General features: G+C 36.4%; 1 protein-coding gene across 1 annotated transcript; it reads left to right on the top strand.

Moving 5' to 3' along the window:
• Positions 1-20,605: 20,605 nt before the first annotated feature.
• On the top strand, positions 20,606-21,553 carry OR4E1 (olfactory receptor family 4 subfamily E member 1). Its single transcript, XM_019713529.2, has one exon. The coding sequence runs from the start codon at positions 20,606-20,608 to the stop codon at positions 21,551-21,553; it is 948 nt and encodes a 315-aa protein (XP_019569088.2).
• Positions 21,554-24,474: the final 2,921 nt, after the last annotated feature.

The raw sequence follows: 24,474 nt of genomic DNA, 5'->3' as shown, positions 1-24,474 counted from the left end.
CTCTGATAGTCATTTCAAAGACAAAACTTTGGGGAAGCAGATGAAGTATTTATTTTTAAATAACTATCTAACCTAACAGGGCGTTGCATATAGTTTTTCAAGTGTGCACTGCCAAACCCCAAGAGAACTACTCACATCACAGACCCGTAGATCTGTATCTCCACCACAATTTTCCAGCAAATGGTAGTATAGCAACTTTAGCATATAAAATTCGGTAAATTGCACCCATGTTACAACTAAATGTAATTCACATAAAATTGCCATAATTGACCCTAACTCTGACATTTCTAGTGAGTTAGGACCACAAAGGAAACATGACTTCTTAACAGAAAAATTCAATTCTCTTTACTCAAGACACACTATTAAACAAGCCAAAATCTAATTTATCATTTTCACCCCAAACCTCCCTCTTCCTGACTTTCAATTTCTGTGATTGTTCCCATCACCTAGATGAGAAATCTCAGGCTAGCTCACTCAGTCCTCTAATCTGTTCTACGCAGCAGAGTAAAATTAATCTGCCCCTGAGATATAAGAAATGATGTTTGCCACCTGCAAATAGGATGTGTACAGTAGTAGCGTGAGTACAGCCTCCTGAGCTGACCAGCCTCCCCTAATGGCAAGACATTTTTACTTTTGCTTCAGTATTCTAGTCTAAAGCAACATTACAAATTCTACAATGATCGTCTAATCATCTGTTATTTCATGTTTAGTATTTCTGAAATCAAAGCAATAATTCTCAGGATTCTCTTTTCATTTTTATCCCAGAATTCACCTTTAAACAGTTCTCCAGAGTGTGACTAGACTTTGTGATTCTCTGCCTCCTGGATATGTTCTGTGTGCATAGCTTGGTTCATTGGCCAACATTAATTCTTTTACATAAGTTAATCACCTCATAACCACAACAGTTTTAATAAGATCCACTGGGGAACCCAATTCCCTTTGTTAACTGCTGTTCTTACCACAGAGAAATATTTAGAGACCAGAGAGTAATCAGTGAGAACAAGAGTTATAATGAATCACTAGAGGCATCCTCTGGTCTTATCTGTGATGTTGGCATGGGCCAGAGTAACACAGGAGATTAATTTAAAAGTTGAATTTTCCTCTGGGTCATCTTAACAGACAGTCCCCATTGACCTGTAATTTGACAAAAGTAACCTAGGGTAGAAACTCTAGGCTTCTCCCTTCCCTGAACTTTATGTGTATTCCACTTACAAACATCTAACCTCTTGAGTGCCATTTGATTCAGCAGAGAAGAAGCAAATTACTACCCTATAACCCAATTCCTTTGTGCACAGCTTCCTTCATCATTAAGAGAAAGCAAAGTGTGAAGAGAGGATTTTAAATCTAGATTATAGTTAACTACTTCCCTGGGCCCTGTGTGGGTAGTTAGTACAGACAAGTCATTTATTCTTTTTATTTTCAGCTGAATTGGTCTGTCATTGTAGGCCCAACTAGGGATGAAATTCAAGATAATAAATTCTTATCATCTAAGAAATCCAGAGCTGGAAAAAGTCTTAGAGTCTACGTGTTGTAGCCATTCATTTTACAGGAGAGAAAGCAGAAACTCCAGAAGGTTACATGACTTGTCTAAGATCAGACAGAAAGTTTGTGATTGAACCAAATCTAGAACCGTATTCTCCTATTCTGTGTTCTCCTAACAAAAATTGTAAGTTTTTGCCACCTGAAGACAAGTCTGGAAAAAAATTAAGAGATTGCTTTAGTTGAATCTTGGCTAGAAAAGCATAATATAACGCCCTATTATTTCTTCCTTTGAATTTTGAAATCTCTCAGATAATTTCCGTTTCCTTTCCATTCTCATTGTCATTGTTCTTATTAACTCATGCTCCTAATAATGCTGCCACAGCCTTCTTGGTTTGGCTTCCATATTCCAGTCAGCCCTATTTCTAATCTATCCTGCCTATCACTGCCAAATAATCTTCCTAAAAGAAGATCATGTCCCAATCTATTTAATAAAATAAACTGTATAAACTTTATGTCTGTTCTGCTTAACTACCCATGCTGTATCAAGTGAAGGGGGATCTAATTATATTTTTGCTCCAAATTTCTATTCAATGACTCCAAATAATTTGTTTAAATTTGTCAGATCCATTGACTTATACTTTCCATTTTAATCACATATTAGATTCTTAGATATAACAGCATTTAATTCTGGGCTTTTTGTTGTAAAAGTTCCATACATCTTTCAGTTAATTATATATGCTCCACCTTTTTTTGACAACCACATCTATATAAATTGAAAAAACTAACTGTGGTATATGTATGTAATCAAATATTACTCGGCACTAAAAAGGAGTGAACCATTGACACACAAAAAATGACGTATACAGATCTCAAAATAATTATGCTAAGTGAAAGAAGCCAGAGGAAAAAAGAGTGTATACTGTCCATTTACATAAAATTCTAGCAATTCTGGAACGAGCACTAATCAACAGTGATAGTAAGCACATCAGTGGTTGCCTGGGAAAGGAAGATGGGGAGCAGGAAGAAGCAAAAAGGGGAATTACAAACACTAGAAAACTGGGGGAATGATGGTTATGATCATTCATTTGATTGTAGTGACAGTTTCATGGATGTGTATATATATGTGTGTATATATATATATATATATATATATATATATATATATATATATATCACAGTGCCAAAAAAAGTGTATACAAGTGGACACTTTGGTCAACGTTGCTCAAGCAGTAGTTCACCGTAATCAGAAGTGTCTGGATGCTGATGGTAACCACTTTGAGCACCTCTTATAATTGCAGAAGTCAAATGTGACTTGTATTCATCTTTTGTTATTGGTATATATTAAGTATTACAATTTTAATATAGTTTTTTCCTTTCTTAAAATGTGTATACTTTTTTGGTACCCTCTATGTGTATATAGAAATGAAAACTGTATTAAAATTGTATACACACACACACACACACGGTGTCAAAAAAATGTATACACATTTTAAGAAAGGAAAACTGTGTTAAAATTGTAATACTCAATATAAACTGATAACAAAAGATGAATACAAGTCACATTTGACTTCTGCAATTATAAGAAGTGCTCAAAGTGGTTACCATCAGCATCCAGACACTTCTGATTATGGTGAACTACTGCTTGAGTATAGATAATATCTCTTAAAATGTGCATATGTTATTTTTGCACTATATATATGTATATAGATATAGATATAGATATAGATATAGATATAGATATAGATATAGATATAGATAGATAGATAGATAGATAGATAGATAGATAGATACATGTCAGTATTCATCAAACTGTAAACTTTAAATATGTTCAATTTATTATATGGTAGTTATAACTCAATAAGGCTGTTATAAAAAAAGCAAAAGCTTTCTGAACTAACCATTATGAGGTCACTGGTGGCCTTCAAGCGAACAGGTTCCATAGATAGTAGGTGTTATGGACTGAATGTTTGTGCTCCCTTCCCCAAATTCATATGATGAAATCTTAAACCCCAATGTGATGGCATTTGGAGGAGAGGCCTTTGGAAGGTAATCAGGATTAGATTAGATCATGAGGGTAGGGCCTTCATGATAAGATTAATGACCTGATAAAAAGTGGAAGAGACGCAGGATATCTCTCTCTGCTCTCTGCCATGTGAAGATACTATGAGGAGATGACCGTTTGCAAACCAGGAAGAGCTCTCACTAGACACCAAATCTGCCAGAACCTTGATCTGGGACTTCCCATCCTTTAGAATTACAAGAAATAAATGTTTCTTGTTTAAATCACCCAGTCTATGGTATTTTTGTTATACCAGCCCAAACAAACTATACTGATATAGAAAGACAATTACAAGAAGTAAAGAGTGAGTAGATAGTGAGGTAGTAGAAGAAAATAAATTGTTGGTGTAATAAAAACAACAGGACCAATATTAGAAATTTTTTAATTATAGGGAAGTTCTAAGCATGTTTATAGGCTGAGGGAATTGATTCAGTAGAATAAAATTGAAGATATCAATGAGTGAGGCAGTAAATGATGGGGTAAAGTCCCCAGAGAGAATGGAAGATATTTATCACAAAAATTCAGAACCTTCCTCCAAACAAAGAATTTGGGAGATGGCCCCAAGGTATACGAGATATACAAGTAGGTATGTCTCTGAAAGTCTTCTTAGTAACTTTGAAATCTATATGCATTTGCTCATTTGTCTTTAACATCAGTTCTGCTTCTGGGATGTTTTCCAAAAGTATCTCCACTTTTCACAAAGTTCACTTTAAAGCAACATCTTACTAAAGTCTTTGATATAGACTGCATTTGGATCATAAATTCAATTTCAAACCTGGTCAAATTGTTCTTGAATATAAGTCCTGCTCTGCTAACTTCACTCCACCTTGCCACACATGCTGAAGCAAAGGATTTTGATGTACATTGGTCTCTGGGCATTTCTCATACTAGTATTTGTTACAGCACAGAAATATGTGCCACTCTGACTCTATTCTGCCCCTCCTAAGAGAGATTAGATGTCTTAGAGGACATTCTAGTTTTGATGAGAAAAATTCCAGCTACTATAAGTCCATCTATTAAATTCCTCCGAAAATGGAGCCCTGTTCCCCAACTTCCCTTGGACTGCTGGTATTAAAACATGGTGTCAGAGATGATAGAACTGTGACTGCAGGAAATCAGAACTTTTTCCCTTTCCTGAAGTATCATCAGGGAGAGCTGTGGAACTTGAAAGATAATAAATCTGCCCACCACTAAAGGAGGAGAAAAGTACAATTTTATATGAATGTACTTTTCATATACATGAATGGAAAGATGAACATGTGATGTTCATACAAAAGAATGCTCGTGAGTTGAAAAATTGCCAAATTATGTGTGAAAATTTTAGCATATTTAATTCTGAATGTCTAACGACTGAATTCATTTAGCACCAACACCCCCACAGAAAGCAGCGCCATCACAGTGTCTCCTCCCAAACCTGGCTCTCATCTCTCTCATTCTGAAGTGAGGTAGACTCCTTCTTCACTGGAAACCAGCTAGGGACGGTAATTCCACAGAGACACAAGCCTTTTTTATTTGTACTAGAAAACGAGAGAAATGATCCCTCCTCCAGTTTCATTGTTTCACTCTATCTGTCAATGGTGAGAAGAATTCCAAATTGAACCAGTTCCTTCATAGTTAGCACAAAGGTCTCTTTAAGTATTTAGTGAACCTGTGGTTTTGAAATTGGTCAGAGTTTTGTCTCAGAGAGGCTATTCCCTCTATAATTTCACTTCTGTGGAGAAAAAAAAAAGGAAAGAAAACAGGGATACATCTTAGCATGCTTGCATTGCTTTTGAAGCTCACTTTTTGAAAGCTTAGACAAAAACAGAATCCCTACACCTAGTCACAAAGGATAAATCAAAGGATATTGTTAAAAGTTGAAACAATAATCTATTCCTTTTCTTTCTCATTTTTCTCCTACAGCATTTTACAGAAAACAAAAGCCAGATTTAATCTGGTAGATTTTTATAGTAATATTGGCTGTATGGTGTGTGGGGTGTGCGTGTGTGTGTGTGTAAGAGAAATAATAAGAAAGAGAATAAGGAAAGAGACCTAGAAAAACTACACCTATAAATGGGAAAGATAGCCTGTATATAGTTAACGTGAAACTTGTGAAGCCTCTAAATAATAAATTCTCATTTTCATCATAAATGGATAAGATGAATGATTTAGCCTCTTACCTATAAATAAGGCAACAACATCCCATGACCCAAAAATGATATGAAGTTCTGCTTTTTTGTAACATCTGATGATATTTATAGTTTATCTTCTCATTATTCTACACAATGTCAGGCAAATTCCAATTACATATAAAGCTTTCAATAATAATATTCATTAAGATTTGAACATACACAAACTAAATTGGAAAGAAAAGTAATACAAAAATATAACTTCTTCAATTATCCATATTATACGTTAAACATCAAGTTTTAAAAATCAGCATCAGTGTGCATGTGATGGCTGGAGCGCTAACAGCCATCTTGGGCAACACGGACAAGGTCCACAGTTAGAAATGGTGACTCAGAGGTCTAGAGGGAGTTTGGGTAGGTCCCTCATTTCATAATCATTGTGCCATTCCTGGAATGGCTATTCCCTAGACTTATTTTATGTGAGAGAAATATAAAATTCTATGTCATTTTATAAAAAATCAACTCCTCATTATTTAGGCCTTCATTTGTTTGTACACCATCTGAGATGTCTGTTTTTCTGCTTCCTTTAAAGTACCCATTCATTTAACACCAACTCCATCCTCACCTACATGCAAGAGGTTGGAATTGAAAAAGAGATAAAATAAAATCCATAGTTTAAAAATGTAGCTAATCTTCATGTGATTCAAAACCCTAAAAGTATAAATGAATATAGCTGTTCCCTCCCATTCTTGCCTTTCAGGTAACCAATTTCCACCCTCCTTAAAAGTATATAAAGGACTTAAATAGGTGTTCTGATCACCAATTCCAGTGGGGAAAAGATAGTTTCCCCATACCAACAAGCAATGCTCAGGCCACCAACTGGGTGTCCTGTGATTCAACTCAATTCTGACACTGTCTACTTGAAGATAATATTAGATTCCATAGGTCAAAGGTTCTGTCCTACAAGACTACACCCCGACCCCTGCCACTTCAGACACTATTCACAAGAGGAAGCCCAGGTTATCGCCTGTGCTTCTGACCCACTGGCTATAGATTGGGAGTTCCAACAACCCCCTTCCTTGAACTTTGGATACTAGTCACAAGTCTAGGTTGGTGCCTGTACTTCTGACAAACTGACTATAAATCAGAGGTTCCCACAACTCCCTCCAAACTTGGGTTTGATTAATTTGTTAGAGTAGCTCACAGAACTCAGGAAAGATTTTGCTTACTAAATTACAGGTTTATCGTAAAAGGAAATAACACAGGAATAGCCAGATGAGAGAGATGTATAGGAAAAGATATGTGGAAAGGGCATGGAGTATAAGTTATTCTTTCAAGGAATTTTGCTGTGAAAAAGAACAGAGAAATTAGGTGGTGGTTGGAGAGAAATGTGGAGTCAAGGAAGGGTTTTTCAATATGGAATTATTACTGCATGTTTCTGTGCTGATGGGAATGATTCAACAGTGACAGAAATTTGATGATGCAGGAGGCAAAGAATTGGAGAAGCAAAATCCTTGAGAGACAAGAAAGGATGGCATCCAAGATAAAAATGGAGGGGTTGGCCTTAAATAGAGCAGCATGTCCATTATAAAAGTGAGCAGTGTTTACAGGTTCAGATGCAAATTGGTGGATGGATTTCACAGTGGGGTGGGGTGAAAGTTCTGATTACCTATATTTCTCACTAAAATAATAAGCAAGTCTTTAGCTGAGACTAACAAAGTAGAAGGAGTTACTAAGGATTTGAATAAAGACAGTGTAAAATAATCGTCACAGATAGTAAAAAGTAAAATAACTATAAAAAATGTACTAGAATTGCCTATTTGAGGTTTGGGTCAAAAATTTAAGGTGAGATCATCTATACAATTGTGTTTTCTTTCATCTGCAAGATAAGCATAGAGTTGGATTTAACCAGAATTGGAGCTTGTCTGTAAAAACCTCCATTGGAAGGACAGAGGAACACACAAGTAGATGTATGCAAAAAAAAATGACTATAAAACTTGGTCTTGTAATCAAGGTTGAATAAGGAAGAAAGTAAAGATATTAGGGGAATAATGGGTAGCAAGAAGATGAGAGGATCAATGGATTGGGGTTTCTGATGGGTTTGAAGCATCGTTAGAGTGGGGGTGCTAGAAGAAATGAACAGGAAAGTCAAGTTAGTAATCAAAAATGGAATACTTGAAGCTGAGAATATGAAGGGGTTGTGGTCACTGGTAATGACAAGGTCTGGGGTGTGACCGTGGGAGTGGCTGAGGCGAGGTGGAGGAAGAGGTCACTGGAGGAGAGGTCAAAGAAATGAGACAAGCTTATTGTGTGAACTATCAGTGTGGATGATAACAACTGCCAAAATATACGAAAAGGCATGGAGGAGTGGCCAAGAGGATAGTTTAAGACACAAAAAGACAGTGTTACAGGTGAAATAGTAGGATAGAATTTTCTTCAAAGGACAAGGATATTTTTAAGAAACAGAAAAGAGAAATGATCTGAATCAGCAATTGTTAAAAAAAAAAAAACACCTAGCAAAACTTGAGTTCTAGCTTACGAGAAAAATCCTGCACTATTTAAAAGGGCTGCAAGAGACAGATACATAGAGCGGAAATGTAAAAGAAATGTGCAGAAATGAAGCTGAGGATTCTACTTGCAAAATGCTAGCCAGAGGGCACAATAAAGAGTTTGCATGGTCAGAGAAAAATAAGGGCTTGATTAGAGAAAGTACCAAGCCTTTAGGAGATAAGGGTACATAGGAATGAATGAAAGGTTAAAAAATGTGAAGACGGAGATGGACAGGCAGACAGGGCTTGATTAGACTGGCTGGTTTCTTTTGAGAGGGCATGGGTAAGTGATAAGATGTAATTGTAGCTTTCTCTTGGGGTCTGATTTCTGCAGTTTGTTCTAAGGGGCAGAATGATGGTCTCACTAGAAGCATGCAATCTCTGGTGGTTCCCTTCCTTTCTGCTGTGAGGAATGTGACGGCTGGGACAGGAGTTCACATAACAGTGTTAATTCTTACTGCGTTTACTGGCAATATGATTCCAAAGCTTTTTTCAAGCGTTTTCCTTAAATTCCTAAAATAAAAGTCATCTTAACTCACTATATTGTAAATTCTTCATGGGAAAGAATTATTACTGTTATGGACCTTTTTATCTCTACTACACTAAGTATAATACTGTACAAGCCCTAGGCTACTGACTGCTGATTAATAGCTTTTAACAGGGAGTCAATGACCTTTCAGAAGTGAGGACCATATCTTTCTGATCTTTTGGAATGGAGAGAATAGAATGAGGAAAAAGGAAATAGTCAGTAATTTACAGTTGACATTCAATATTATATTAGTTTCAGGTGTACAGCATAGTGGTTAGACATTTATATAATTTACGAAATGATCCCAATAATAGTATCCACCTGGCACTATACATAGTTATTACAATATTATTGACTATATTTCCTATGCTGTACTCTACAACCCCATGACTATTTTCTAACTGTCAATTTGTACTTTTTAATCCCTTCACCTTTTTCATCCAGCCCCCTCCCATCTGACAACCATCAGTTTGTTCTCTGTATCTATGAGTCTGTTCCTGTTTTGTTTGTTTGTTTAGATTCCACATATACGTGAAATCATATGGTATTTGTCTTTCTCTGTCTCACTTATTTCACTTAGCATAATACATGTTGTCGCAAATGGTAAGATTTCACTCTTTTTATGGCCAAGTAATAGTCCATTGTATATACGTACCGGTTCTTCTTTATCCAGTTGTCTACTGATGGGCATTTAGGTTGCTTCCAATCTTGGCTATTGTAAATAACGCTGCAATTAACATAGGAATGTATATATCTTTTCAAATTAGTGGTTTGGATTTCTTGGGATAAATACCCAGACGTGGAATTGCTGGATCATAAGGTAGTTCTATTTTTAATTTTTTTGAAGAACCTACACACTATTTTCCATAGTGGCTGCACCAATTTGCAATTCCATCAAGAGTGCACAAGGGTTCCCTTTTCTGCGCATTCTCACCAACACTTGTTGTTTGTTGATTTATTGATGCTAGACATTATGATAGGTATGAGGTGATATCTCATTGAGGCTTTAATTTGTATTTCTCTGATGATTAGTGACACTGAGCATCTTTTCATATGTCTATCAGCCATTTGTATGTCCTTTTTGGAGAAATGTCTAGTCAGGTCCTCTGCCAGGTCCAATTTTTAAATTGGATTGTTTGGGGGGAGGGGGTTGGTGTTGAGTTGTATGAGTTCTTCATAAATTTTGGATATTAACACCTTATCAGATGTATCATTGGTGAATATCTTCTCCCATTCAATAGGCACTCTTTTCATTTTGTTGGTGGTTCCCTTTGCTGTGCAAAACTTTTTAGGTTGATGTAGTCCCATTTGTTTATTCTTTCTTTTGTTTAACTTGCCTGAGGAGATAGATCAGAAAAAACATTACTAAGAGCAATGTCAAAAGTTTACTGTCTGTTTTCTTCTAGGAGTTTATGGTTTGAGGTCTTACATTTAAGTCTGTAATTCATTTGGAGTTTATTCTTCTACATGATCTAAGAAAGTGGTATAGTTTTATATTTTTTGCATATATCTGTCCAGTTTCTCAACACCATTTATCAAAGAGACTGTCTTTACCCCATTGTATATTCATGCCTCCTTTGTCATAGATTAATTGATTATATAGATGTGGGTATATTTCTGGACTCTCTCTTTTGTTCCATTAATCCATGTGTCAGTTTTTATGCCTCTACCATCTAATGGTTTTGATCACTATAGCCTTGTAGTATAGTTTTATATCAGGTAGTGTGATACCACCAACTTTGTGCTGTGGCTATTCGGGCCTTTTGTGGCTCCATATAAATTTTAGGATTATTTGTTCTAGTTCTGTGAAAAATGCCATTGGTATTTTGATATAGATTGCACTAAATCTATAGATTACTTTGGGTAATATGGACACTTTAATGATGTTAATTCTTCCTATCCATGAGCTTGGTATATGCTTTCATTAATTTGTGTCTCCTTCAATTTCTTTCTTCAATGTCTTAAAATGTTCTGAGTTCAGGTCTTTTACCTTCTTGCTTAAATTTATTCCTAGGTATTTTTTTGGTGCAATTGTAAATGGGATTGTTTTCTTAATTTCACTTTCTGATAGTTTGTTATTGGTGTGTAAAATGCAACTGATTTCTAAATATTAATTTTGTATCCTGCTACTTTACTGAATTCATTTATCAGTTTTAACAATTTTTTTGATAGACCTTGAGGGTTCTCTATATATAGCATTGTGTCATCTACAAATAATGACAGATTTATTTGTTTCTTTTCTTATTTGAGTGGCTTTTTTCTTTTTCTTGTCTGACTGCTGTGGCTAAGACTTCCAATACTATGTTGAAAAAAACAGTGGCGAAAGTTGGCATCCTTGTCTTGTTCCTGATCTTAAGGAAAACCCTTTTAGCTTTTCCCTGTTGAGTATGTTAGCTATGGGTAAAGGTCATATATGGCTTTTATTATGTTTAGGTATGTTCCCTCTATTCCCATTTTGCTGAGAGTTTTTATCATACATCGATGCTTTGTTTTGTCAAATGCTTTTCCTGCATCTGTTGATATGATTATATGATTTTTATTCTTCATTTTGTTTACACAGTATATCACGTTAATTGATTTGTGGATATTGAACCAGCCTTGCATCCCAGGAATTAATACCACTTGATCATGGAGTTTGATTTTTTAATGTATTGTTGAACTTGGTTTGCTAATATATTGTTGAGAATTTTTGCATCTATGTTCATCAGGGATATTGGCCTATAATTTTCTTTTTTTGTAATGTTTGTCTGGTTTTGGAATCATGGTAATGGTGACTTCATAAAATGAAGTTGGGAGGCTTCCCTCTTCTTCAATTTTTTTGGAATACTTTCAAAAAAATATTAGGTATTTAGAGAAGGATAGGTATTAACTCTTCTAATGTTTTGTAAAATTTACCTGTGAAACCATCTAGTCCAAGGCTTTTGTTTATTGGGAATTTTTTTTATTACTGATTCAATTTCATTAGTAGTTATCAGTCTGTTCAGATATTCTGTTTCTTCTTAACTCAGTCTTGGATGGTTTTATGTTTCTAGGAATTTATCCATTTATTCCTGAATGTCCAATTTGTTGACACATAATTGTTTATAGTATTTTCTTATAATTCTTTGTGTATCTCTGAAAGCAACTTTTTAATTGACATATAATTGACATGTAATATTGTATTAGTTTCATGTATACAATATGATTCAATATTTGATAAAAAGAGAAAAGACACAAATAAACAAAATTAGAAATGAAAGAGGAGAAGTTACCATGGATACCACAGAAATACAAAGTATCATACAAGAGTACTATGAAGGACTATATGTTACCAAATTCAATAACCTAGAAGAAAAGGACAAGTGCTTAGAAACATATAGCCTTCCTAGACTGAATCATGAAGAACTGGAAAATCTAAATAGACCAATCAACAGTAAGGAAATTGAATCAGTCATCCAAAACCTTCCCAAAAGCAAATGTCCTGGACCAAACATGAATTCTACCAAACATTCAAAGAGGATCTAAACACCTGTCTTCCTCAAACTCTTCCAAAAACTTGAAAAAGAGGTAATACTTCCTAATTAATTTTATGAGGCCAACATTACCCTTATACCAAAACCTGGTAAGGATAACACACACACAAAAAGAAAGTTACAGACCAATATCTCTGAAGAATACAGACACAAAAATCCTCAACAAAATTCTAGCAAATTGAATACAACAATGCATTAAAAAGATTATACAACACGACCAAGTGGAGTTCATTCCAGGGGCACAAGGATGGTTCAACATACACAAATCAATCAATGTGATACACCACATAAACAAAATAAAAGACAAAATTCTTATGATTTTATCAATAGATGCAAAAAAAGCATTTGACAAGATAAAACATCCATTTATGATTAAAACATTTAATAAAATGGGTATAGAAGGAAAATACCCTAACATGATAAAGGCCATATATGACAAACCCTAAGCTAATATCATAATTAATGGTGAAAAACTGAAGCTTTCTGCTCTACATTCAGGAAAAAGACAGGGTTGTCCCCCATCACCACTGTTATTCAACATAGTATTGGAAGTACTCGCCAGAGCAATCAGGCAAGAGAAACAAATAAAAGGCATCCAAATTGAAAATGAAGAACTTAAATTGTCATTTTTTGCAGATGACATGATGCTACATATAAGTAATCCTAAAGACTCCACAAAAAACTACCATTATAGAAACAATAAATGAATATAGTAAAGTAGCTAGCTACAAAATCAATGTACAAAAATCCATTGCATTCCTATACACTAACAATGAAATTTCAGGAAAAATAATAAAAAAAAGAAATTCCTTTTGCAACTGCAACAAAAAAAATAAAATACGTAGGAATAAACTTAACAAAGGTTATGAAGGACCTATACACTGAATACTATAAGACGTTTTTTAAAGAAATTGAAGAAAACACAAAGAAATGAAAAGACATTCCATGTTCATGGATTGGAAGAATCAACATAGTTAAAATGGCCATATTTCCCAAAACAATATACTGATTTAATGCAATCCCCATCAAAATTCCAATGGCATTTAAAAAAAAAAAAAAACAGAACGCATAAAATCATCAGATTTGTATAGAATTACAAAAGACACCAAATAGCCAAAGCAATCCTAAGAAAAAAGAATAATGCTGGAGGTATCACACTCCTTGACATCAGCTTGTATTACAGAGCAACAATAATCAAAACATGGTATTGGCAGAAAAACAGACACACAGACCAATGGAATAGAACTGAAAACCCAGGAATAAACCCACATGTATATGGGCAGACAATTTTCAACAAAGGAGCCAAAAACATACAGTGAAGAAAACACAGCCTCTTCAATAAATGGTGCTGGGATAATTGGAAAGCCACATGCAAACGAATGAAACTAGACTGCTATCTGTCACCATGTGCCAAAATTAATTCAAAATGGATCAAAGACCTAAACATAGACCTGAAACAATAAACTGCATAAAAGAAAGCATAGGTATTAAACTTATGGACCTTGGGTTCAAAGAGGACTTTATCAATTTGACCTCAAAGGCAAGGGAAGTAAAAGCTAAAATAAATGAATGGGACTATATCAAACTAAAAAGCTTCTGCACAGCAAAAGAAACCATCAACAAAACAAAGAGGCAACCAACCAAATGGGAGAAGATATTTGCAAATGCCTCCGATTAGGGGCTAATATCCAAAATATATAAGGAACGCATACAACTCAACAACAAAAAGACAAACAGTCCAATTTTAAAAATAGGCAGAGGATATGAACAGAAACTTCTCCCAAGAAGACAGATAAACGGCCAACAGATATATGAAAAATGTTCAATTTCACTAGTTATTAGGGAAATGCAAATCCAATCCACAATGAGATATCACCTCACAACTGTTAGAATGGCTATCATCAACAAGATAAATAACAACAAGTGTTAGAGAGGCTGTGGAGAAAAAGGAACCCTCATATACTGTTTGTGGGAATGTAGATTGGTGCAGCCTCTATGGAAGGTAGTGTGGAGGTTCCTCAAAAACTTAAGTATAGAATTACCATGTAACCCAGCAATCCCTCTCCTGGGTATCTACCAAAAAAATCTGAAAACATTTATCCATAAAGATGTATGTTCTCTGATGTTCACTGCAGCTTTATTTACAGTGGTCAAAACATGGAAACCACCAAAGTGTCCTTCAGTAGATGATTGGCTAAAGAAGATGTGGTATATATACACAATGGAATATTACCCTGCCATAAGAAAAGATGAAATATTGCCATTTGTGACAACATGGATGGATCTTGAAATTATTATGCTAAGCAAAATAAATCAGACAGAAAAAGTCGAGAACCACATTTCACTCATATGTAGGTATAAAACCGAAAGCAACAAAATAACAAGACAAACAAAGAAGCAAAAACTCATAGACACAGACAACAGTTTAGTGGTTACCAGAGGGTACGAGGGGATGGTAGAAGAGGGTAAAGGGGGCCAAATATATGGTGATTTAAGAACTGATTCTGGATGGTGAGCACACAATGTGATATATACAGGGGGTGCCAAAAAAAATGTATACACATTTTAAGAAAGGAAAACTGTATTAAAACTGTAATACCCAATATATGCCAATAACAAGAGATGAATACAAGTCTCATTTGACTTCTGCAATTACAAGAGGTGCTCAAAGTGGTTACCATCAGTGTCTAGACACTTCTGATTACAGTGAACTACTGCTTGAGCAACGTTGACCGAAGTGTCCACTTATATACATTTTTTTGGTACCCCCAGTAGATGATGTATTATAAAATTGTTCACTGGAAACCTATGTAATTTTACTAACCATTGTTACCCCAATAAATTTAATTTAAAAAAGAATAAATTAATGAAATATAAATTAAAAATGATTCAATATTAATATATATTTGAAATGAAAGCCACAGTAAGTCTAGTTAACGTCCATCACCATACATAGTTTAAAATTTTTTTCTTGTGATGAGAACTTTTAAGACCTACTCTTTTAGCAACTTTCTAATATACAATATAGTATTTTTAACTACAGTTTCCATGTTGTACATTACATCCCCATGACGTATTTATTTGATAACTAGAAGTTTATACCTTTTGTCCACCTTCACTCTTCTGCCCACCACCTACTCTCCATCTTCAGCAACCACCCCTCTGTTCTCTGTATCTATGAGCTCATTTTGTCTCTTTTTTAGATCACACATACAAGTGATTAAGCAACTCTTTTAAGCGTGAATAGTCTAGGTGGTGAGATCAACCAATCATTCATACCTTGACGTTATTATTACTCCTCTATGAAATGCAACATCCGTGTGAAATAATACAAGAAGTACTGGATTTAGCAGCTGAAGACCAGAGTTCAAGCCCTCTTCAGGTGCTTACATGACATGTAAACTCTGTGAAAATCACTAAACATGAAGTCCAATTTTTCTATAATGCTCTTTACCGCACAGGGTATTATGAAGATCAAATAAAATAGTGAGTGTGAAAGAGCTTTACAAATTCTAAAGTGCTCTGCAAGTATAAACAATTGTTCTCACTTATCCTATGGAGGGAGTAAGAATACACAGTTTTGGAGCATGAGGGATTTCCAGGGAAGAAAAGCCTGAATGGGACACCTAAGTCCTAAGTGCAGTCTGTGAACAGTCAGAGGAAAGTAGTGGGGCAGGGCGAGAGGTTACCAAGAGGAAGTGTAATATAAGGCGGTCAAGATTAATTTCTCAACCTTGCATTTTGCCAGTGACAATGGTGATAGTATTGCCCTGTAATCAGTTGAACATCATTTTCTATATTGCCCTTGGTATATGATACCTATAATAAAGTATCTCAATTCCAAGTGTACAGAAAATTTGTATGGCCAGCATATTCCTCTTCCTAATGTGTTCCCTGATTGTCAAAATGACAATAATATACAAGCCCCACATAGGCCAAGTACAATATCCTTAAGTTCTGGAAGCTCCGGGTTTTTCAACAGTCAAGTCTGGCCTCTGATCAGTAATAATGAATCCAACAAGAACACTGGGGGAAAGGCGCCTAAGCCACAGTCCTTGGGAGTAAAAATATTTAGTAACTTCTGACACTTTCCCTCTATTACCATCTTCTCTTCTACCTACTGCTGTGTGCTTCCTTCTAGTTGCAAACCATCTATTTAGGATATTCTAACCACCCCACAAATCTATCCAATCTTGAAATTTAAACTAAAAAGTATAATCTTTATCTCTCTCCTTTGAATCCTTTCACCAAACTAAACCACCAAGCTCATATACCTAAACAGAGGAAACAAAATGGGAATTCAAGCAAGAAGTTCTAAATTTTCATTGTTATCCAAAATAATGAATAAGTGATGCCAAAAAGTTGGCTGATAGTTGGTGGTGGCTTTTTGTTTGTTTGTTTAAATTGCATATTACATATTTATATTAACATAGTTAATACATTTAATAAGTGTCACATGGTTTGCAAAGAGTTCTAAAAAATTTGTACCATTGTTATTCATGTTTTATGGATGAGAAAACTGAGGCCCAGAGAGGTTAACTAATTTGCCCAAATTTACATATCTAAGACATTGGAATTTACCCTTAGGAAATCTGACTCTAGAGTGCAAACATTTGACCTCTCTGGCAGGGAACTGATTAAAATCTTAACTCCACTGCCCTTCCCTCATCTCTGAGTTTTTATATGGATTAAATAAGAAAACACAATACTGTGTTTCCCCGAAAATAAGACCTAGCCAGACCATCAGCTCTAATGCATCTTTTGTAGCAAAATTAATATAAGACCTAGTCTTATTATACTATAATATAAGACCAGGTCTTATATAATGTAATATAATATAACATAACATAACCGGGTATAATATAATATAATGTAATATAATATAATACGGGATCTTATATTAATTTTTGCTCCAAAAGATGCATTAGAGCTGATTGTCCGGCTAGGTCTTATTTTGGGGGAAACAGTACTTAGCACCTAATACTTAGTACATAGTGAGCAATCACTAAATAGTAATCCATTTAATCATACATAAGCATCTAAAGATTTAGATGTTGAAGTCCTGCTTTCTCATTACATTCCCTTAATGGCAATTGCAAAATCTGTAACTTCAGTCCCCACAGAATTTACTTTTCCTAACTAGTGACTGGGGCAAGCTGATGTCATTGCTTTAAAGTTCCCAAGGACATAAAGCCTATGTAATCTGATAGAAAAACACCAATGCTGCAGCTGCCACTCCCAGCTGCTTTCTTTCTCTACAGTTTTTCCCTTCAGTCCTTGAAGGTGGAATAATCCATCTGAAACTAGCAATACAAAATTTCTACCTAGAGAGTGTGCTGTGAAATAATAAGATGCTTCAATCACACTGATTCTGAATAATTCAGTCAAGTTTGGAGTTTGAAGTGTTCTGGTAAACTAGCATGGCCTGCAAAAGTGGTTGGTAACAGCTTTTAATCCTTTCTACTCATTACTGCAGTCTGACAAAGTGCAAAAAAATAGACCATTCTTATAACACATCTTCAGTTGACTGGAACTGGAAACCAATCCTAGAAAATCATAGTGCAGAGTTACATGCTCTACATATTGAAAAAATATGACAACAATATAGGTACAAAGGTGTGATTTTTGCCGAAATCTGGAAGTAAACTGTCATCAAATATATCTACTACGACTTAGTGTCAATAACTGTGAACAAGACCTAAAGGAACTTCAAGGGTTTGGAACTTCTTTATAGAATAATCAAGGTAAGTGGGGTTGTTTGATTTGTTCAACTTCAAATAATTTTTTTCCTAAATAAGAATCACGAAATAAAGTTTATATTAGCTGCTCTGACAATATCAATATTATGTTACTTAATGAATTTTTTAATTAAATTTATTGGGATGACAATGGTTAGTAAAATTACATAGGTTTGGAGTGCGAGATTATTTATGTTAAGCGAAATAAATCAGACAAAAAAGTCGAGAACCATATGACTTCACTCATATGTGGGATATAAAACTGAAAGCAACAAAGGAATAAGACAAACAAAGAAACAAAAACTCATAGACACAGACAACAGTTTAGTGGTTACCAGAGGGTAGGGGGGAGGGGGGATAGTAGAAGAAGGTTAAGGGGGTCAAATATATGGTGATGGAAGGAGAACTGACTGTGGGTGGTGAACACACAATGTGATATATAGATGATGTATTATAGAATTGTACACTTTAAAAATGGGCTGAGGACACACTCTACTGGAAAAATAATACTTTTGATATTGAAATTATAAGACTGATAATTCAATTCTTTCTGGAGGTGCTGAGAACATCAAGAACAATCAGAGTGAGTTTTATAGACATTTTAATGTTATTCTCTTTTTGTTCTTGTTTTCCCCTTCTGAAATGTGTGCAATAGACATCAGTTTTCTTTTTGTGCACCATATTCTTGACATAAACTAACACAAACTTCCAGCTGCCATTGGACACATCTCCGTTTTTCAAAGCATTTCCCCTCCCATGGCTCCACCAAAATAGAAAAAAGTGATCATGATGGAACAGAAATTTTCACTTCAGACTTATTTCTCAGTCTGCATACGCTTTCCTATCCATGCAGGTAGAAATTCCTATACTGAATTAAAAAACAAAAACAAAAAGCCTTGGCTCCATTCTTGGTCAGTTCTGGAGCAAAAGCTTTAAGTAGACACTGTAAGAAAACCTTCTAAATAGCAAAATTAATCCAAAGTTACATTAAGATGTTGCTCTAAATATGATTCGAAACACTAGACAATGTGAGTTTAATTTAAATGTTAACTGAAAGACTTCTCCTGCCCTAAAAATTCCTTCTTTGCCACAGATCTCCTTTACTAGTTCCCTAATTTGACATTACCATTAGTCTTTCCTCTGATAAAGACAAAAAGAGCCATTGTCTGCAGAAGCCCAGCATTAGGAAGTATAGGAAATATTTGAGAAGAAAGGGAGACTAGGAGCAAAAGAGTTCCATCTAGTCTTTTTTCATAAGCAATGTGGAGTTGATTCATTTGTCTGGTGGAGAGCCTGATCGTGAAGGATGGTATAAAGCATGTGTTGTGATCACTGATGGGAAGAAGGTAACATAAAATGATGGGGCCAAGGAACCAAGAGGGGAAACCTGCTCGGGTGGGCCACCCTTGGAGGGCTATACATCAAGGCAGTGGCATGAAAGAGACAAGTTAAAGAAGAGAGGCTTCCCACAGATGCCCACCCAAGCTGGCCCTGGACACCTAGGAGAGGAGCAGGGAGGTACCTGAGATGCATTCTGCTTAATGCCCCAATTATGCCGATCACCACCAAAAGTCAGGTCAGATGATGGTAGCCTGGACCAGGAGTCAGGAGACCAGAGCTCTGGACCCAGCTATTACTCCAGTTCTCTGTGAACTTGGGCCAGCTGCTTTACCTCTCTGTGCCTCATCTTTTCCATTTGTAAAATGAAAAACAAATAGGCTAGAAAAACTCTTAGGTCCTTTTAAGGGCTGAGATCTTGTGACTATATATAGTATATACATTTCTTATTAAAAATTGTGAGGCTTGGGTCAAAGGTAGACTAATTTAAAGGAAAATAAAACAACCACTTTTGTTTCACTTGTGGGCCAGATAACAGAACTGAACTTTAAAGAGAGCGAAGGATAATCTAGTTAAGACAGTGATGCTATTAGGCCTGAACTTTGACCTCCAGCTTAAGAATGAGCATCTGAGGGGTGGAGGAGATGCAAACCTCCCTTACCCTCTACAGATTTTCCAGGGTTTTATCCAGCCTCCTCTAAATAATTGTTCCAAAAAATGTTGCAGCCGTATTGCCAGTTGTCCAATAGCTTGGTGAAAAGCCTCTGCCTTCTGAAAACTAGATCATTGAAATTACAGTCTCAGGGGCATCATGGCAGAGCTAACAGGGAAGCAAATAGTTTGGGTTAGTGAAAAATGCAGTCAACAGGACAATAAAGAAAATTGTATTCAAGGTCAAAATTTGTGTGGCCTTAGACAATTTACTTATTTGGAGAAAGGAGAATTTTAACTTCTTCTCCTGTAAAAATCTGTAACCTAAATCTAAGCACTGATATCTTGTCACAATAAGGGAGGAATAACTTGTTTGGTCTCTCCCTATCCAAGGTTGTTTTATATCTCTTTGTGGATCAAGAGTCTCTATTCTGCTATTCCAAAAGTGTACGTTTAGCACCTACTGTGTGTCCAGCTTGATTTAAGATGCTGAATGGGGATTTTTAAATAAGATATTTGACCATAAACTCTGAATGGAGGGGAAAGTCATGAGTACAAAAGAAAGTAAGTGACCAAATAATTGATGAAAATACTGTTATTTTTTTTCCTAATTCTTGATGAAAGTGTCCAACAAAGAGAATGGAAGAGGCTGGCCTGCTCAATCACACTACTTTAGTGACATATTTTCAGCTTCGAGGTTTATCTGTAAATCAGAAGGTGCAGGTGACTGTGTTTGCTGTGTTCCTCATTTTCTATGTCCTGACGTTGATTGGGAATGTCCTCATTGTCATAACTATTCTCTATGAACGCCAGCTCCATACCCCCATGTACTTCTTCCTCAGCAACCTGTCCTTTATCGATGTCTGCCACTCCACTGTCACTGTCCCCAAAATGCTGATAGACACCTGGTCAGAGGAGAAGCTCATATCCTTTGATGCCTGTGTGACTCAGATGTTCTTCTTGCACCTCTTTGCTTGCACAGAGATCTTTCTCCTCACTGTCATGGCCTATGATCGGTATGTGGCCATTTGCAAACCCTTGCAGTACATGACAGTGATGAACTGGAAAGTATGTGTGGGGCTGGCTGTGGCTCTCTGGACAGGGGGGACCATCCACTCCATAGCCCTGATCTCACTCACCATCAAACTGCCCTACTGTGGTCCTGATGAGATTGACAACTTCTTTTGTGATGTACCTCAGGTGATCAAACTGGCCTGCACTGATACTTATATCATTGAGATTCTTATCATCTCCAACAGTGGGCTAATTTCCGTGGTCTGTTTTGTGGTTCTCGTGGCTTCCTATGCAGTCATCCTGGTGAGTCTGAGGCAGCGGATCTCTGAGGGCAGGCGGAAGGCCCTATCTACCTGTGCAGCACACCTCACTGTAGTCACACTGTTCTTGGGACACTGCATCTTCATCTATTCCCGCCCCTCCACTAGCCTCCCAGAAGACAAGGTGGTGTCTGTGTTTTTCACTGCTGTCACCCCCCTGCTGAATCCCATCATCTATACCCTAAGGAATGAAGATATGAAGAATGCCTTGAACAAGTTAATGGGTAGAAAGGAAGGGAAAGAAACAAAATAAAAATGTCTAAGCCCTAAAGATGTTTTGTGCTCCAGATCAAAGAAATGCCTTGCAGAGAATACATTACAGGCCAGCCCAGTGGCTCAGGCGGTTAGAGCTCCGTGCTCCTAACTCCAAAGGCTGCCAGTTCGATTCCCACATGGGCCAGTGGGCTCTCAAGCACAAGGTTGCCGGTTCGACTCCCACAAGGGATGGTGGGAAGTGCCCCCTGCAACTAGCAACGGCAACTGGACCTGGAGCTGAGCTGCATCCTCCACAACTAAGACTGAAAGGACAACAATTTGAAGCTGAATGGCACCCTCCACAACTAGGATTGAAAGGACAACAACTTGACTTGGGAAAAAAAACACATGTTACATACCATATTTATCACGCTACAGTCATGCACCACATAGGGACATTGGGTCAACAATGGACCAAATATATGACAGTGGTGCCAAAGGATTATAATGGAGCTGAATTTCTGAAAAGAAACGGAAGGACATGTGGTTCAGAAAGAATATCTTTTTCTCTGATGGGAGCAATATCTGTGAGGTTTGGCAATAGATTCCCTCTCACTCACAGCACTTCAGTCACAGATTACATCCCAATCAGTCAGGCACTGAGGTGTTTCAGCACAGAGAAGCCTGTCCCCCCAGATATGTATTCAGAGGGTGCTACAACCCTCCCAGAGCTGGCTTGATGGTCTTTGGGGTACATTGCTATACATTCTTTGTTGAGGACCTAAGATGCGGTACAAAGACACAAATCCACAGAAGCTACATTAACAAGTACTAAGTGTCACCACCACTTTAGCAAAAGCTTTCTGTGGTAGTGTGGAGCTAGCCCGTCCCTGTATTTTGGAAATATTTTCAGGTTGAAATGATGTAAAGCATAGATAACTTTTATTTCTTCTATCAATTCAATGGCAGAGAGAGCCCTTTGTGCCAGAGAGATCAATGCAACCAAAAACCAGTTTCCAAAGTCAAAATATTAAATCCTCAGATCTACACTTTCTCCATGTTAAACACTCACTTTTTTCATAAATACCACAAAGTTCCTTAAACCAACCACTGCTCCAACATGCAATAGCCGAAACCACATTGCCATGACAATCCCTTTTGTTCCTTCACCTCTCCATCTTAATGTCTCATCCTACTGATCCTCAGGCCACCTTTCACTCCCTCCTGACAGTCACTATTATAGTGATCTACACCTTACCCAGCCAGTTTCTCCTCAATATTTCCAATCAGTCCCAGATCCCTGTTCATGGAGCAGCACTGACAGCTTCGATGTTCTATTTCTGACCCTTTTGGAAGGAAGGGCAGTGGTTGTGGGACAGTGTTTATAAAGTCACCAGCAGTGTACAATAGTATCCTAGGCCTTCACATTTACTCACTGACAGATCCAGGGCAACTTCTTGTCCTGCAAGCTCCATTCATACTAAGTGCCTTATACAGGTGTACCATCTTTTATTTTATACTGTATTCTTACTGTGCATTTTCTGTTTAGACACACAAATACCATTGTGTTACAATTGCCTGCAGTATTCAGTACAGTAGCATGCTATACAGGTTTGTAACCTAGGAGCAACAGGCTATACCATATAGCCTGCATGTAAGGAGGATATACCGTATAGATTTGTGTATGTGCACTGTATAATGTTGATACAATGAAATTGCCTAATGCTGAATATCTCAAAATGTATCCCCATCATTAAGTGACACGTGACTGTATGACACACAATTATCTTCTGGCCCAATATCTGACAATCATAGCAATAGCTATGATTTTTAATATGTTCCATATGCTAAAAATTGTTCTAGGCAATTTATTTAATTCTCACAACAATACTGTGAAGTAGGTATTATACTTGTTCACACATGAAGAAACCAAAGCTCAAAGAGAACGAATAACATGCTCAAGGTCACCCAGCTAGGAGATGATGAAGGCAGGATGTTAACCCAAGTGTATCAACACAAACTCAGGCTATTTTCATTACACATGTTGCCTCTCCCTGCTTTTGTCTTAGAGTCATAACTAAGGTCTAAACAAACCTTCAGATTTCTGGGCAGCACTTGCCTATATCATTCATTCAGAAACTTGCCTGTATCATTCATTCAGACACTTGCCTAAATAGCCTAGCAAACACCAATAAATCTGATGAAGTGAATTTGCATATGACTTTGGTGACTTGGAAAGAAGATTTTGAACTATTAAAGTCATTGATATCCTCAAGTGTCCAGGAAATGTTTGCTATCAGAGCAATGAAATGGGGATGTCTTATTATTCATTTATTTGACAAGTATTTACTGAGCACCTATTATGTGTTAAGTACTAGGTTTATAGTCATAAATAAAACATACATATTGTTCCTCCTTAATGTAGTTTAGAATCTAGTGAAAACAAAAAACAAAAATACAAACAGATTTTAATTATAGATTGTGACAAATGTTGTGAAAGAACACAGCAGGCTTCTGTTAGAGAGCTGGAGAAGAGACTGTTTTTAGATTGGGTAGTCAAGGAGGGCTTCTCTGAGGAAATGACATTTAAGCTAAAATATGAAATATGAAAAGGAGCCAACCATGAGAAAAAGATGTGATAAACATTCTAGGCAGAGGAAATGGCAGGTATGAAGACACATGTTGGGAAAGACCTTGGCTTGTTCCAAGGAGTGAAAGACTCGTGTGTTTACAGCTTAGACTGTGTGCCAGACAATAGTGAGAGAGTTGATATTGAGGAGGTAAAAGCAAGACTATCACGTCCTCTCAACACGTTTAGAATCTTTTTCAGTACAATTGGAAGACACCAGAATGGTTTAAGTACAGAAAAGGCATGATATCACTTAGATGTTAATAAAATTATTCCAATTATTATACAGAGAATCCATCCAACAAAGCATTTATTACTAAACACTTAATAGTCACTCAGTCTTGCACTAA

The sequence above is a fragment of the Rhinolophus sinicus genome, linkage group LG03, assembly GCF_036562045.2.
Source record: "Rhinolophus sinicus isolate RSC01 linkage group LG03, ASM3656204v1, whole genome shotgun sequence".
Classification (NCBI taxonomy): domain Eukaryota; kingdom Metazoa; phylum Chordata; class Mammalia; order Chiroptera; family Rhinolophidae; genus Rhinolophus; species Rhinolophus sinicus.
Note: the sequence above shows the minus strand (reverse complement) of the source record. Positions and strands in the feature narration are given on the sequence as shown.

Excerpts from the sequence above, each read along its gene's own strand:
- OR4E1 (XM_019713529.2), top strand. The coding sequence starts at position 20,606 with ATGGAAGAGGCTGGCCTGCTCAATCACACTACTTTAGTGACATATTTT.